Source organism: Lutjanus erythropterus, chromosome 7, assembly GCF_056507025.1.
Source record: "Lutjanus erythropterus isolate fLutEry1 chromosome 7, fLutEry1.hap2, whole genome shotgun sequence".
Classification (NCBI taxonomy): domain Eukaryota; kingdom Metazoa; phylum Chordata; class Actinopteri; order Lutjaniformes; family Lutjanidae; genus Lutjanus; species Lutjanus erythropterus.
The window spans coordinates 32,626,087-32,639,554 of NC_139323.1; the positions used below are offsets into that span (position 1 = coordinate 32,626,087).

At 39.0% G+C, this 13,468-nt stretch overlaps 1 protein-coding gene across 2 annotated transcripts in view; it reads right to left on the reverse strand.

Annotated features, from left to right (window-relative positions):
* LOC146324268 (carboxyl-terminal PDZ ligand of neuronal nitric oxide synthase protein-like) overlaps positions 1-13,468 on the reverse strand; it is a 286,524-nt gene that overhangs the window by 45,669 nt on the left and 227,387 nt on the right. For both annotated transcript variants that reach the window (XM_084723578.1, XM_084723576.1), the window contains exon 9: positions 5,288-5,453. In XM_084723578.1, the coding sequence (XP_084579704.1) occupies positions 5,288-5,453 (166 nt within the window). The remainder of the gene's footprint in view (positions 1-5,287; positions 5,454-13,468) is intronic.

Consider the following 13,468-nt stretch of genomic DNA (forward strand, 5'->3'; position numbering starts at 1 on the left):
TTTTTACTGACTTGTAATGACTCACAGTAACTCCTGTTAAATCTGATGATTAAAAGAATTATAATTATTAAGTAGGATGTGAGATTATTTTCATCTTGTTAAAGACAAAATCTAGTCAAAGCAGTTCTTAATTTAATAATCTTATTTTTTAGTAATTCAATCACTGATCTTATTATCGAGCTGACAACATCTGGCCGTGTAACATCCTTCTGCAGGATGAACGCACCCCAGCAGCTGAATACACTTTCACTCCATATTCTAGACGTGTGCAACATGCATCACAACAGCCCTGCATCAGGTGTCATTTAGCAGCACTAAATGCAAATCCGATGAACTGCAGCTGGGCTCATTTACATGCTTAGTCTTGGTAAATGCTTCTAAGACTATTATGTTGTGGCTCAGGAGGTGGAGAGGGACATCCACTAATCGCAGAGCTGGAGATTCAATCCTCAGCTCCTCCTGTCCACATGTGTCCTTGGGTAAGACACTGAACCTCAAAAAAGCTCCTGGATGATCAGGCCAGCACCTTGACAGCTCGCCGCCATCGGTGTTTCTCCAGATGAGAATGGGTGAAATTTGGGAGAGAGGAGTTGAGCGTGGGTAGCATGTCTTGTCAGAAGTATTCAAATTTATAGACTGTAACTTTGATAATTTCTTATTAATATTGTGAAGATCAGATCCAGATTCTGAGGATGGTATGACGCACAGTGTCCTTACTGTGTTTACACAGGTGAAAGGTGTGTTACAGTCATTTTAAACATCTATTCAGCAGGTAATATCATCATTAAAGGGACAGCACATCCAAAAATGAAAATTCAGTCATTATCTACTCACCCTCATGCTGACTTAAGGTTGTGTTTAGTTTTTTAGTCCACAAAACATTGCTGGAGTTTCAAGAATCTCTTGAACAATTTAACAATTTCATCTGAATTACATGTGTGTGGTGTGACAGTGTGCGTGCGCAAGTGAACAGCATGTCAAGGCTTTAGGAGACATGGATTAGACCAGACAAGCAGTATGGAGGCATTTCACAGGGTTTTATTTTTGACCATTTTTGCCACTTGAAAACTGGTCATTATTCGCTTAAATTGTTTGGAAGATTCGACAGCACTGTTTTCCAGCAGTACTTTGTGGACTGAAAAAAAAAAAAAACATCAAACCTGCAAGTAGAAGTAGTCGAGGTGAGTAGACAATGACAGAATTTTTATTTTTGGATGAACTATCCCTTTAAGCTCTATGAGCTTTGCAAATTTTTCATCACAGCCTTCCAGCAAAAAACACATCAGTAATACTCTTACATATTTGACAAGAATAAACATGACATTTTTCTGAACTAAAAGGTGGATTTATACAGACAGCTCTCATTTCAGCTTGTGCATCGTAGCATCTGTTATTACAGGTTAACAGTTGTAACACAGGCCTCTCCTGAATTTTTCAGGACATCTGATTACCCATCACGTGTTTGCTGGTTGGTGCATGAGAGAAAAATTATCAAGTGCTTTGAATAGAAGCACTTTATCAATGGAAGCCATTTACCAAATATCCCCACTAAACTGAGAAATCGCTCTGACAAAATTTTCCAACAGGCTTAGTAAGTATCCCTGATAGTTCCTCTATAAATATCTAGACCCACTCAATCTGCATTGTGTTATTGCATCCTGGTAACTCCAGCTGAAGGCTACAAGCATTTTTACTGGTGAAATGACAAACGTTCGTACTGTCCTGAACATACTGATCATCAGTAGAGAAGTTCAAAAAGTTTCTGTGAACATTTCCAGTCCACCTCCTATCATGTTTTAAACAACATAAAATGCTCTGCAAGAAGTAATAAGTTGTGTCTGTTTTTTTTTGAGACTGCTCTTGCTCACTGCAGTTTCAAACCAAGAAATGCTCAGACATGAAGTTTGAAGCATGATTGCAATGACTAACTGTCCATCCTGCCAATGTTACAGTTTTTCTTAACTTATTTTATCTTATGTACATAAAACTGATTTTATTTTGTTATATTGTTATTCTGACACTTTTCTCTGTATCTAACATGTAGAAAAAAAAAAAAAAAATAAAAAAAAAAATATATATATATATATATATGTATATATATATATATAAAGAATTTATACATATATATACATATATATATATATATATATATATATATATATATATATATATATATATATATATGTATATATATATATATATATATATATATATAAATTCTTTATTTGCTCTTTTAGTTTGATATTTGCGGAGTAGTTGAAATCTCATTTCAAACTTTTCAGAACCATCTTTTAATCTCACAAGGGGTGGGGGTATCGGATGCTCAAAGCATACTGTATGTTCAGCAGAGGATTCTTTCGAGTGTTCAAGCAGTAAACTGGTTTTAAACCTCCTGCATGGAATCCCCACCTCTCCTCATTTATAGCCAGACCATGTTTCATGCTGTAAAATTCTACTGAATGCGATAAAAATGCTGTGAAATAGACCTTTCTCATGGTGGACATTTTTGATTGTGATAGCTGAAAAATGACAGCTGTAACTAACAAAATTGATGATGGTTTCTTTCCATTTAGGTGCGTCAATAAGCCACGCTAGTGAGCCAGCATGCAATCCCAGCAGGCTGAAACTGAAATGCAGCAATAATTGATGATATTGATGTGTTCAGTTCAAACTGTGTCATGAGAAAAGTCCATTTTTGTAGATTTGTTAAGAATATTTGAATGGTGCATTTCACTGTGCTGTAAAATCATCTCATCTCTAAGAGTATCTATAGCACAGTTTTGCTGACCTTGTGAGAGAAGAGGTGCATTTAAAACATCCAACAGGTAGAGGTGCCATTGAGAAATACTTTCCTCACTGAATCTCCAAAACATCGGCTGATAAGATTAAAGATCGTTTCTTGCAGGGTGACAATCGGAGGGCAGGCTGGACTGCGATAGTGCAGACTGTCTGAATGGCTGATAAACAGGCTTAATGTGTGAAGCTGTGAGTGGAGCGATGGAGAGGACACAGAGTGGGTCATGGACTAAAGAACAGTGACAGCATGTGTGTGGTGCATGATAAACAGAGCGGCGAGGGGTCGATAGAGAACAGAATCCAGTCTCATACTGGTACTCGGAAACTTTAACGTAGGAATTTCCATTTAAAGAAGGCTGTCTAGGCCTGCAGGACACTTACACTGTTTGCTGTGTGTGTGTGAGTGTACACAGAGCTGAATATGTCTGCTATCTCAGTGTGCAGGTCATGGTTAGTATAGCTGTGTGTGTGGATAGATGTTTGCTCTGTCACATGCAGGAATATTACCTGATAGCAGTGTGTGTGTTGATCTAAAGGGGGTGAAGTAAGACACACAATTACTATCTTTATGCCTCGGTCACGTCCATCTTTCATTTCTTTTTTTTCTAATCCCAGTCTTTTGTCCTTTTTACTGTTTTATCACGGGACCTTTTGCATCCTTTTCTGTGAGACAAAGAATCCAACCAACAGCAGGTGTTTCCTTGGCAGATCTTCTCAGTTTTCAGGAGGGTTGGTGGTGTCAGGTAAACTTGGCAGGTTACCAAGGACACCTCCAGATAGCTAGTTAGACAGTGTTTCTACGCCATGTTTTATAAGCACTGGCCACAAATTAAAGGCTTTTAAAAGTAAAGTGTCTAACATATGGGAAGATTTAACGTCAGAATATGGGAGGAATGTAATATTCATTAGTATGTTTTCATTAGTGAATAATCTCCTGAAAATAAGAATCTTTGTGTTTTCTTTACCTTAGCATAAGCCCTTTATATCTATGGTGTGGGTCCTCTTCCATGGAGGCTACCATATTGCACCGCCATCTTTCTACAGTACCCAGAATAGCCAAGGCAAACACTGGCTCTAGATTCGGCCTTTCATGTGTTGCGTGACTTTCATGGCCACCGTTGGTTTTCCTACACGCTTGAGAGGAGAGGGTAAGGCCAGATTTATTCTGTTGGTTGCAATCTGCAACCTCACAACTAGATGGCACTAAATCCTACCTACTGGTGGCTACTGTCCGGAGAAGTAGTCTTTACATGAACTTAAATTGATCTTATATTACAGTTTAAGCCTTGGTCTATGCAGGTTCTATCTTGTTTCATCTCAAAGCATTAGCATAAAATGAGCAGCCAAACATTATGTTTATTGTGTAGTTTTCCTTCGATATGTGTGAATATTCCTCATCCTCCGTTCACAAAAATGAAACCAAAATATACCAGATACAAGCGCTACCAACTGACGCTGGTGAGCCACAGTTTGCACAGTAATAATTTGGGATGGAGCCGCGCATTTGAGTTCCCACCCATACAATCGGCCTACTCATGAGCAAAACTCAGCTGTCAATCGTGATGTAAAACCAACCTTATCAGCAAAAACACTTGAACGAACATCAGCAATTACGAAAAACTCTACAATGTAAAATAACATTTTAGAGATACATTTATTTGACATGTTGGGTGGTGGTCCAGTTTTTGCTTCATTTTTCTCTAATGTATAATGTGTGTGAGTGTAAATAAATGCTTCAGGTCCCATTTACGCCCCTTAAAATGCAGCTGAGACACGAGGGGCACGGAGCTGGTGCAGACAGCTGCATAGATTAAAACAAGACTGTATCTCTTGCATGAGACGTGCGAGTGAAAAAGGTGTCCTACTCGTTTCTGGATCAAGACAGGGGGTTAGGGACAAGGGGACAAGTTTTGGAGGTTGTTAAATGACTTGTGAATATTCTGATAGGAATGATCATTTGTGATTGTTTTTGTCACTTTGTAATGAACTACTGAGTGAAAAAGATCTGGCATGTGTTCCTCAATAATGATCCAAAGGAAGAATAAAGCTTTTTAAACATTTTCTATTGTTAAAAGAACACATTAAAGACGACTTTGCTTTCCTGCTATGGGTATTCCCTTTCTAAGTTTTATAGTTAATAGGATTTAGAATGATTGATGGGATGTTAATCATTTAAGAGGCTCTGCTTAATGCTTCTGTCTCTTTGTTGTGTCAAAATTAAATCATAATAGCTAAAAAGGCTGGAAGGGAAGAGGTGGGTGTTATTGTTCACACTACCTTCTAGCAGTCAGTAGAGGCTGACATTGGTGACACATTACAAACGTCATATCACTTCATATAAAATATACATGTGTGTCTGTTTCTCTGCAGTGGTACACACTGTGTATGGCTGTGTATGTACTTTTACATGTCAGTAGCCTTCATGCATTCATGTACACAAATCCCTGCATACTGTTTGTTTGTGTGCAAGCCTTGTATGTGTTCTACTCACTGGAGTTTGGTCCAGACATCTTGGTTTCGAGCTCTTGGATCTGTTTAACCAGCAGCGAGATGTGCTGCAGCAGGTCTTTGTTCTGCAGCAGCAGCTGGTGGACTCGAGCCTGAGCCTCCAGCCGAGCCGTGGCCTCTGCACTCAGCTGGTCCTTCAGCAGGTGGACCTGCACATGCAGAGGTGAGTGAAGAGGAAGATGGACAGATGGAGGAGGAGAGAACAGGGAGGGATACAAGAACAGAAGCTCAGTGCAGTGTACAAAGATTTCTTCCCAGGTCGCTGCACATAAGTTCAGCACTGCTACCCCTTATCTGAATTCCCCAAACACACAGATCGACCACACACCACTCCACTTGAAGGCCAGGGTCAAACTCTGCTGGCCTTTCAAACAGTTTGCTTGTCAGAGAAATCGGGAGTGAGAGTGAGTGCTGTTTGCTTCAAATATTTGAGTAAAGATAAAATGAAATGGATGATTTTGTTGAGCTCATGAATTTCCTACATGACAAACACTGTAAGTAAGAAGCCTTTTATTATTTTGAGTCTGTACCTGCAGGTGTAGCATAAGTTAGTTTACATGAATGCAACATGTATTACATGACATTTTAATTTCTTTTTCACTTAAAGTGTAAGGTCAAAAGTGTACTGTAGGGCTGTTCCTGACTAAGATTTTCCCTTGTTGAATCAGATTTGTGAGTCCATTTGACTATTTGTCTTTTATTTATTTAGTTTTTTACAATGCAGTGTGCCACACTAAATTCCTGAAAGAGCCTACATGAGTATGTTTTACCAGATATACTTGAATTTTAATACCCTTCTTTGTGATTTGTGATATGAAAGTATCAGATTTTCACACAGTCAGAGAAATCCAATGTGTGCATCCTCCTAAAGTTCAGTTATAAAATCGGTGGACCTGCAGAGTTTCTCTCCCGAGGCTGCAGCCACTGTCCTGCCTCACATGCGCTGCACACTGAGCACTCCCTTAGGTTGTGAATTAAGGATTTATTTGGACTAAACCAGATCACTGGGACAGTGGAAAGATGAACCAAGATGTTTCTGTAAGTTTTAATTAGTTTCTGTAAAGTTTCAATGAAGATGACAATGCAAAAGGAGTCTGGTGAGTTTGGTTAGAACAATTAAACAGCTGTTTCTAGTTTCTCTTTAAAACAATGTCTCTCACTGTTGTGATGCTTTCCGTAATGTCACTGTGACACTAACAATAAAAATATGGGCCTGTCAGTGATGAAAGCAAGCACAAGCAACAAGCAAACCAGCAAGTGACACCTGCTCTGCATGCTCAGCAGATGTGTCTGGATGAGTTATCGGACAGAGCGCCATGCTCTGCATTTCTATCACTCTTCTCCTCTACCATCACCATTCATTTTGTGGTTTGTGGTGATTTAGAGACTCAGTCTGTAAAGCTTACAGCCCGTCATGCTATTACATTGCTCTGTGTACAATGACGTAGATAAAAAACAAGAGTAGAAACTTTACCCACCGCTCCCTTCACTCTCTCGTCAGTCAGCCGACGGCGCATTTGATTCCCTTTAATTCCTCATTGAAATGCTCTCCTTGTACATTTTTATTAGCTTCATCAGTTTTATCCCATAACTGTGATGCACACTGACTGACAAAGGAAAAAGTAAATCCTCGACTGGAAGAATCTCAGTCGACCATGGGGGCTCTGACTAATGATTTGAATCGTCAACTATCGGGGGGCAGCCAAAAGTGTCCTGTATGTTTGATCTGAGTGTAATCATTGGATGGAACTGCCCAAGGATGCAAAATGAGTTTTAGAGTACACTGACAATACAACTTGTATCGTATCGCATTGTATCATATCATGTTGTATCGTATCATGTCGTATTGTGTCGTATTGTATCATTCTGGGATTTACTGGGATTCTCTGCAGCGTTTTATACCAGAGCCAGCCAAAGTATGTTTTAGACGGGTATCCACTTGACATGCAACCATTAAGTGGACAAAAGAACAAAGAAAAAAAAAAAGAAAAACTAAGAACCTTGTGACCCTAACCCACCACACACATTTCTTCACATTTGTATGACAGTGTAAAATATTAAAAAGGTGAAAAATTAAGATTGCCTTCTAATTTCAGGCAATTTCATGGTCCTTAATGAGAGGCTGCCACATTCTGCCAAACATAGTTTGTTTCTGAAATTAAAATGAATCTTTTCTAAACTCAAGGTGCTAAGTCATACTGACACATTTTAATCATCTGGGCCGTAGTTTTCCTTCAATATGTGAGAATTACAACTTTTTTTGCTGTAATGAGAAAATAAGGAAGAAAAACTGAGCTCAAGTAAGATTCACAGATGGGCAGTCGGATGATAAATAAAGAATCTGGTTTTAAATTAGAGGTAATGACTTTGGAGACTACATGAAAAATGCTAGATCAAACGGTTGAATTTTTAGCTGAATGTTGCTTCTGAAAAGGGCATCTATCAGATATGAGGGAAATGTCTAGATAAAATCTGTCTAGGACATTAGTAAAATCTTATTAGATAAAACATTTATCTTGCAAAATGGGCAAAAGTGCTATTGCACAAATCAAAAACCATTTATTTCACAAATGCAGTGATTATTTAGGTCTCCACCTAATAACTCAATTAATCAGGAGACGAGAGGCTTTAGGGATCTGGCTGACTCAGCTCAGCAGGTGGCAGTAAATTATCAATCAGACTGTATTTTTACTGCCTGGTAAATTAATCAAAGCAATGTCAAGAAAGTACAGAAAACCTTCTGAGTGTTTTTCCAGTTGGAGGGAAACAGATCAATCAGTGATAATCTGGTGGGGATACGAGAAGAAAACTCACCTCACAGTCAGAGGAGCTCAAGCAGAGCTGCTGAGGCTCGAGCTTAAGTTTGATAATCAATAGTTGGGCACGTGTTTCATGTCCAGCAGAAAACAGATTTTGACTAGAGCACAAACAAGTTGTCTGACAGAAACTAATGGATAATTTAGGCCTACTGTCAACAACAGTATATATTGTGGATCGGCCCTGATACTGGCCAAATTCAGTATGATACGATCCATTAGCCTAAATCATTGGTTTTCAAACCTTTTCTGGCACGACCCACTTCAGAAGCTAAAAAACTTAATGCCCCACTCAACCTTTAACAATGATTGAGAATGGAGCCAACAAAAAGTTGAATTTTAGTGATAAAGGTAAATGATAGCATCAGCAAATTCTTATTTATTTACTTTTCCGACATAAATCATATTCATTCAACTTAGTTCCACTCCATATTTTTCCTTGGTCATCCACGCCCCACCTGCAGTGGCCTTATGTCCAACCGGTGGACCCGCCTGCCTGTTTGAGAACCACTGGCCTAAACTATTACGTGAATGCTACTAAAGTGAAACTAAACTTTGAGTGACATGCCGTAAAGAGAGACATGCCACGACTAAGACAGATGAGGAGCTTGAACAGTAGCTAAATTGTGAGGGGGACCTTTCTGGACGTCTTTGTTTGATGATTTCTCAAAAGCATTTGACAAGTATTGGGCTCCAAACCCCCTTGTGACCATTCTGGGGTCTACAAGTAACACAGAACTTATTTCATGACTATGGAAGTCTAATGCTCTACTTTCATTTGAGATGACGCTTATGATTCAAAATTGCAGGAAGGAGTAAAGTGTTTGATAAGAAATGGGGGCCAGCATGAAGACATTTAAGGAGTCTGAGGGAGGGTGAAGCTGTGGGTATGATAGACATTATTATTCCAATAACAGCTGTAGCTGTACATGTGCTTATATATTTGTTTTATACTTCTTTCTATTATTGTTTTTCCCTTCTGGTTTGTCATCTTGATTTTTAACAAAAGCCTTGCTTTTCATTCACCTCACCCATCGATGTGTATAAAATCTGCCGTACAATTTATAACTGCATGCTCTTTGATGCCACTTGCTGTTTGTAAGAAAAGGGAAAAATAAGATTGCTTTTTTGCTCCAAAGAGGAATGTATCCTTTATTAACCTGCAGTATGTCTGTTTTATTTTAATGCAAGAATCCCATTAGTCCAAGACAATTTTCTCTCTCGGGAGACAATAAAAGCAACCTTGACTGATTTGTCATTTCAGTCACTTTTCACTATTTTCTGCTTTTCTCAGTTTTATATATTACAAATTTCAATATTATTGGATTTTGACTGTTGGACAAAACCAATTTGCAAGCTGAATATGTAACCTGTGGAAAATTGTGGTAGACATTTTAGTATTTTCAGGTATTTTCAGACAAAATGATTGGCTGGTTATTCAAGAAAATAATCAGCAGACTGACTGATAACTCAATCTATCACTGTTACTATCTGTCTGGTATTGGGTACATCTCCAAAAATGCAAATATACACACCCAGACAGGTCCAAGATGCTGAAAAAAACTGGACAGACAGATACTAGATCTTTGTAATTACCGTGGCTTTATATCCTTCTCTTACATTTTTATGACAGGAGTCGCAGAGCTCCAGTGGCTGCTCTGATCCTCATGTAACCTTAATGCCACAGTCTGCTGTGGTCTGCCAGATTAAAGCAGCAACTCCATTTCAATTTAAGACTGAAAGGATAAAACTTCTATTACACTCAGTCATTTATTTAAGAGGGGAGAAAGAGGCCGTTCACTCAGTGCACACATGTCCAAATACACACACACGTGCTGCTCCAAGCTTTCATATCAGCAATGACTTCCCTTTTAAACTTCAGAGTATTCTCCAAATCAAATGTTAGTAGCCCAACCTCCCACCCTATTCAGCCATCTCCCATCCTGAGCACATAATTGCTTTCAACAATTTCAAAGGAGAAATTCTCAAGGTTTCAAATCACAAGAATGGCTCAGAAGAAGCCCAGCGTGTCGAAGGAGCCCACTTACTAATGATTTTCTGACAGGAGACACGGTGCGGCTCTCAATAGTTTGATGAAGCTTAACCCTTGAGTTTGAACACGGTCCAGGAGGACTCCAAATGTCAGCTGTCTAACAGGCAGTGCAGGAGAGAGTGTGTAACGTGCTTTTATCCAACATACATTTAATGTTAAACAACAGTCCAGAAATGCACCTTACTGCAGCTTCTAACAGCTTCTCGTCAGAAAACCATTTCGTATTCTGTTTTAAACATACAAACAGCGTTGGGGAACCTTCTTTGAAGTCATAGCTCTGCAAGCAACCAATTACTTCACACTGGAAGACGTTCGGCTACAGTAAAGCTGCCCTATGGAGAAATCTAGTGTGGTAAACTGAAGCAGCTGAGAAAACTTCTTCACTGTGATTGATCGCCCTGTTGAAGCAGTAGAGGAGTTTAAACATTTAGGACCTTTTTTTGATTTCACAGAATTAAGTTTAAAAAAAACAAAAACAAACAAACAATGAAGCACTTCTATCTAATTGGGAAATTGGATTCATCAATGTGAGCAAGAGCAATTTTTGAGACTGTTTAGGGGCCGGTCACGATTTTCTAATTTTCAAACATATGTTTTCCTTTGTTTTGACTGACACCTGGTTGTTACTCACTACTAAGTGATGGGACAATGTGTGTGGTGCGTTCAAGTTCTAGTTAAACAACTATTAATGATAGCATTATGTATCAGATAAATTAACTAACTCAAATTGGTACAAAGACTGAAAGATAAAGCAGATATTTTACTGGATGCAATAAGTGTACATGCTTGGGTAACATTTGATTCATATGACATATAAACATAGCTGGAATATCTTCTATCATGCAATCACTGAAATCTTGGAAAGATTCATGAACATAAAATGCTTCACTTCCTGAGCCCTGCTGAGACGTCCTTGAGTAAGGTGCCAAACCCCTAATTGCTCAGGGAGCCTGATATGTATTTGGCAGCCCCCTCGCTCTGACATCTCTCCATTAACGCATGTCTGGTCCTGTTGGTGTTGGTGTGTGCATATTTCAGGCCTGTGTATGCAAATCACAATAACAAAAGAGTGAAAAAAACACAGAGTCAGAGGGATGAATAAAGTATGCCTTCTTCTTCTTCTTCCTTCCCTCTGCTAACAGTTGTCTTGTCCTGCAGAGCTCATCGTCTGATCCTACTGCACTTTGCACAGCCATCATACAAAGATTAGCCTTCTCTGTGTCATTAACAGCCTTACATATCCCACCATGATGATGAGTATCACTGGGCTAGACGCTCAGGTTGCAGCCTCAGAGTTAGAAGGTCGTGTGTTGGGTTTACTGCTGCAGAGGAAAAGTTCCTGTTTATGAACACCACCATGATGTCTCGCTACCGTCCTTCAGCAGCGGAAGGCTACAAGGCTAAAGGCTAGTTACCAGCTACGAGCTAGGCTAAACTAGTCAAAGCCAGCATGCAGTAATTTGAGAACTAAGCACTCTCATGGTCTTTGTCTTCGTCTCTGTGTCTCTTTCGCTCACTGTGTGTGGGTAAGGCGGATCAATCTTCGAACAATGGTCAAATATCAAATAGTATTTTTGCTTAAAATGTTAATTCCTAGACTGGTTACAGAAGTCTTGTTGAAAATTCCAGCAGTCAAAATGAAGAAGGGACTGAAGCGCAGTGTTTAATTTACAGCCTTCAATTATGCAAACAAACTAATGTTTCAACACTACCGTGTCGTCATCACAGTGACTCTGGCTGTAACTTAATCTGTGAGCTCCAGACCCCTTTTGTTCCCTCAAAGTTTGATGTCCTCAAGCTGAGGAGCACCTGATTCAGCTGCATTTTGCTGGAAGGTGGGCATTTCTTGATGAAAGTGTTCTAACTTTTAATATGTGCACACTGTATAGACACAAGGGGGCTAAAAACAAAAACAGACTGTGCAGAATCACAAACACAGCCACTGAAATTATTGGGAAAGAGCAGAAACAACTGGAATGTGTAGAAAAATGCAGGTGAAACAAAATGTGTCTTGTTTATCCCCTTTTTTAAAGAGCTCATGAAACTGCATTCAAGAAGAAGCTATAGAGCATTTACAAAAAGTCTTTCATACCAAATGCAATAGATTTGCTGAAATTGTAAAAATCATTCACTGGATACTGGAACCATGTCTGTTAATGTTGTCTGAACTGTGCATGCAGTGTTAGTTACTGTATGTATTGTTATTTGCAATTTGGTAACCAACTCGTGAAGGCAAATTTCCACATGACAATTCTTATTTTTTATTCTTTATTAAGTTTATTATTAGTAGTAGTAGTCGCTAGCAAAAAAGGGAACTTAAATTAGTTTACTGTAAAAAGTACTGCCTGGTTCACAGAAACAAAAAATAAATAAAGAAATGAAATAAAATGACCCACTATTCATGGGAGGCTGCAAGGAAGGTCAGCTCTGGTACTGCCTGACAGTAACTGGAGAAGCAATGATAGAATAAAATAAAACATTATTCCTCTCCTTTTATGGCCTCACACTTTTTGTAGTTTAAGCACTACAAAAAAAAGTAAAGAAAAAGTGATTTAATTAACTTTGAATCACTCTGCAAATATCAATGTAACTGAATTGCCAGCAACCAATTAATTACATGTAGTTCACTGTTCCCCAACACTGCAGATAAACACCTTAATTAATAGTAAAGTGTGTGTGAACAGGTGCCCCCCAACATCACTAGGCAGGCGGCTGGTGTGGAGGGCCGACAAGAGCACCAGCATTTTCAGAGTGCCGTGAATCACTGGGCCTCGTGGAGAGACAAGTCACTGGGACTCATAATGACCCCACTGGTTTCTCATTTCAGCTTGATGTGGTAACACAGAACTCGTTACCGTGGCAGCACGGAGGCGCCTGGCTCTTGACGTCAATGGTGAGACATATCAAAAGGAGAGGCCACAAAACAAACCTTAATTTGTATCTGAACCAAGGCCACTTCAGCATTCTGAAACACTGATGCTCTGCATAAAATGCTCCAGAAAGGCCTTCAGTGGATCAGATTTAGTTTTGATAATTCAGTCAGTGCTGTATCCAATAATGTGGCACAATGTTGTTGTTTTTTTGCACATATTTCTATTAATATCCCCCACTTTATTCCTGTGCTTGTTGTGTACTGTGTCCTTCTGTATTGCATGTCTTAGTAAGTGTACCTGATTATGTTATGTTATGGTTACTTTAGCAACAAAGTGGAGTAGCAGAGGGAAAACTGGAGAATATTTTTTGACTTAAAATGTAATCCAGTTTCACTATAATCAGTGCATAAAGTTAAAAGGCA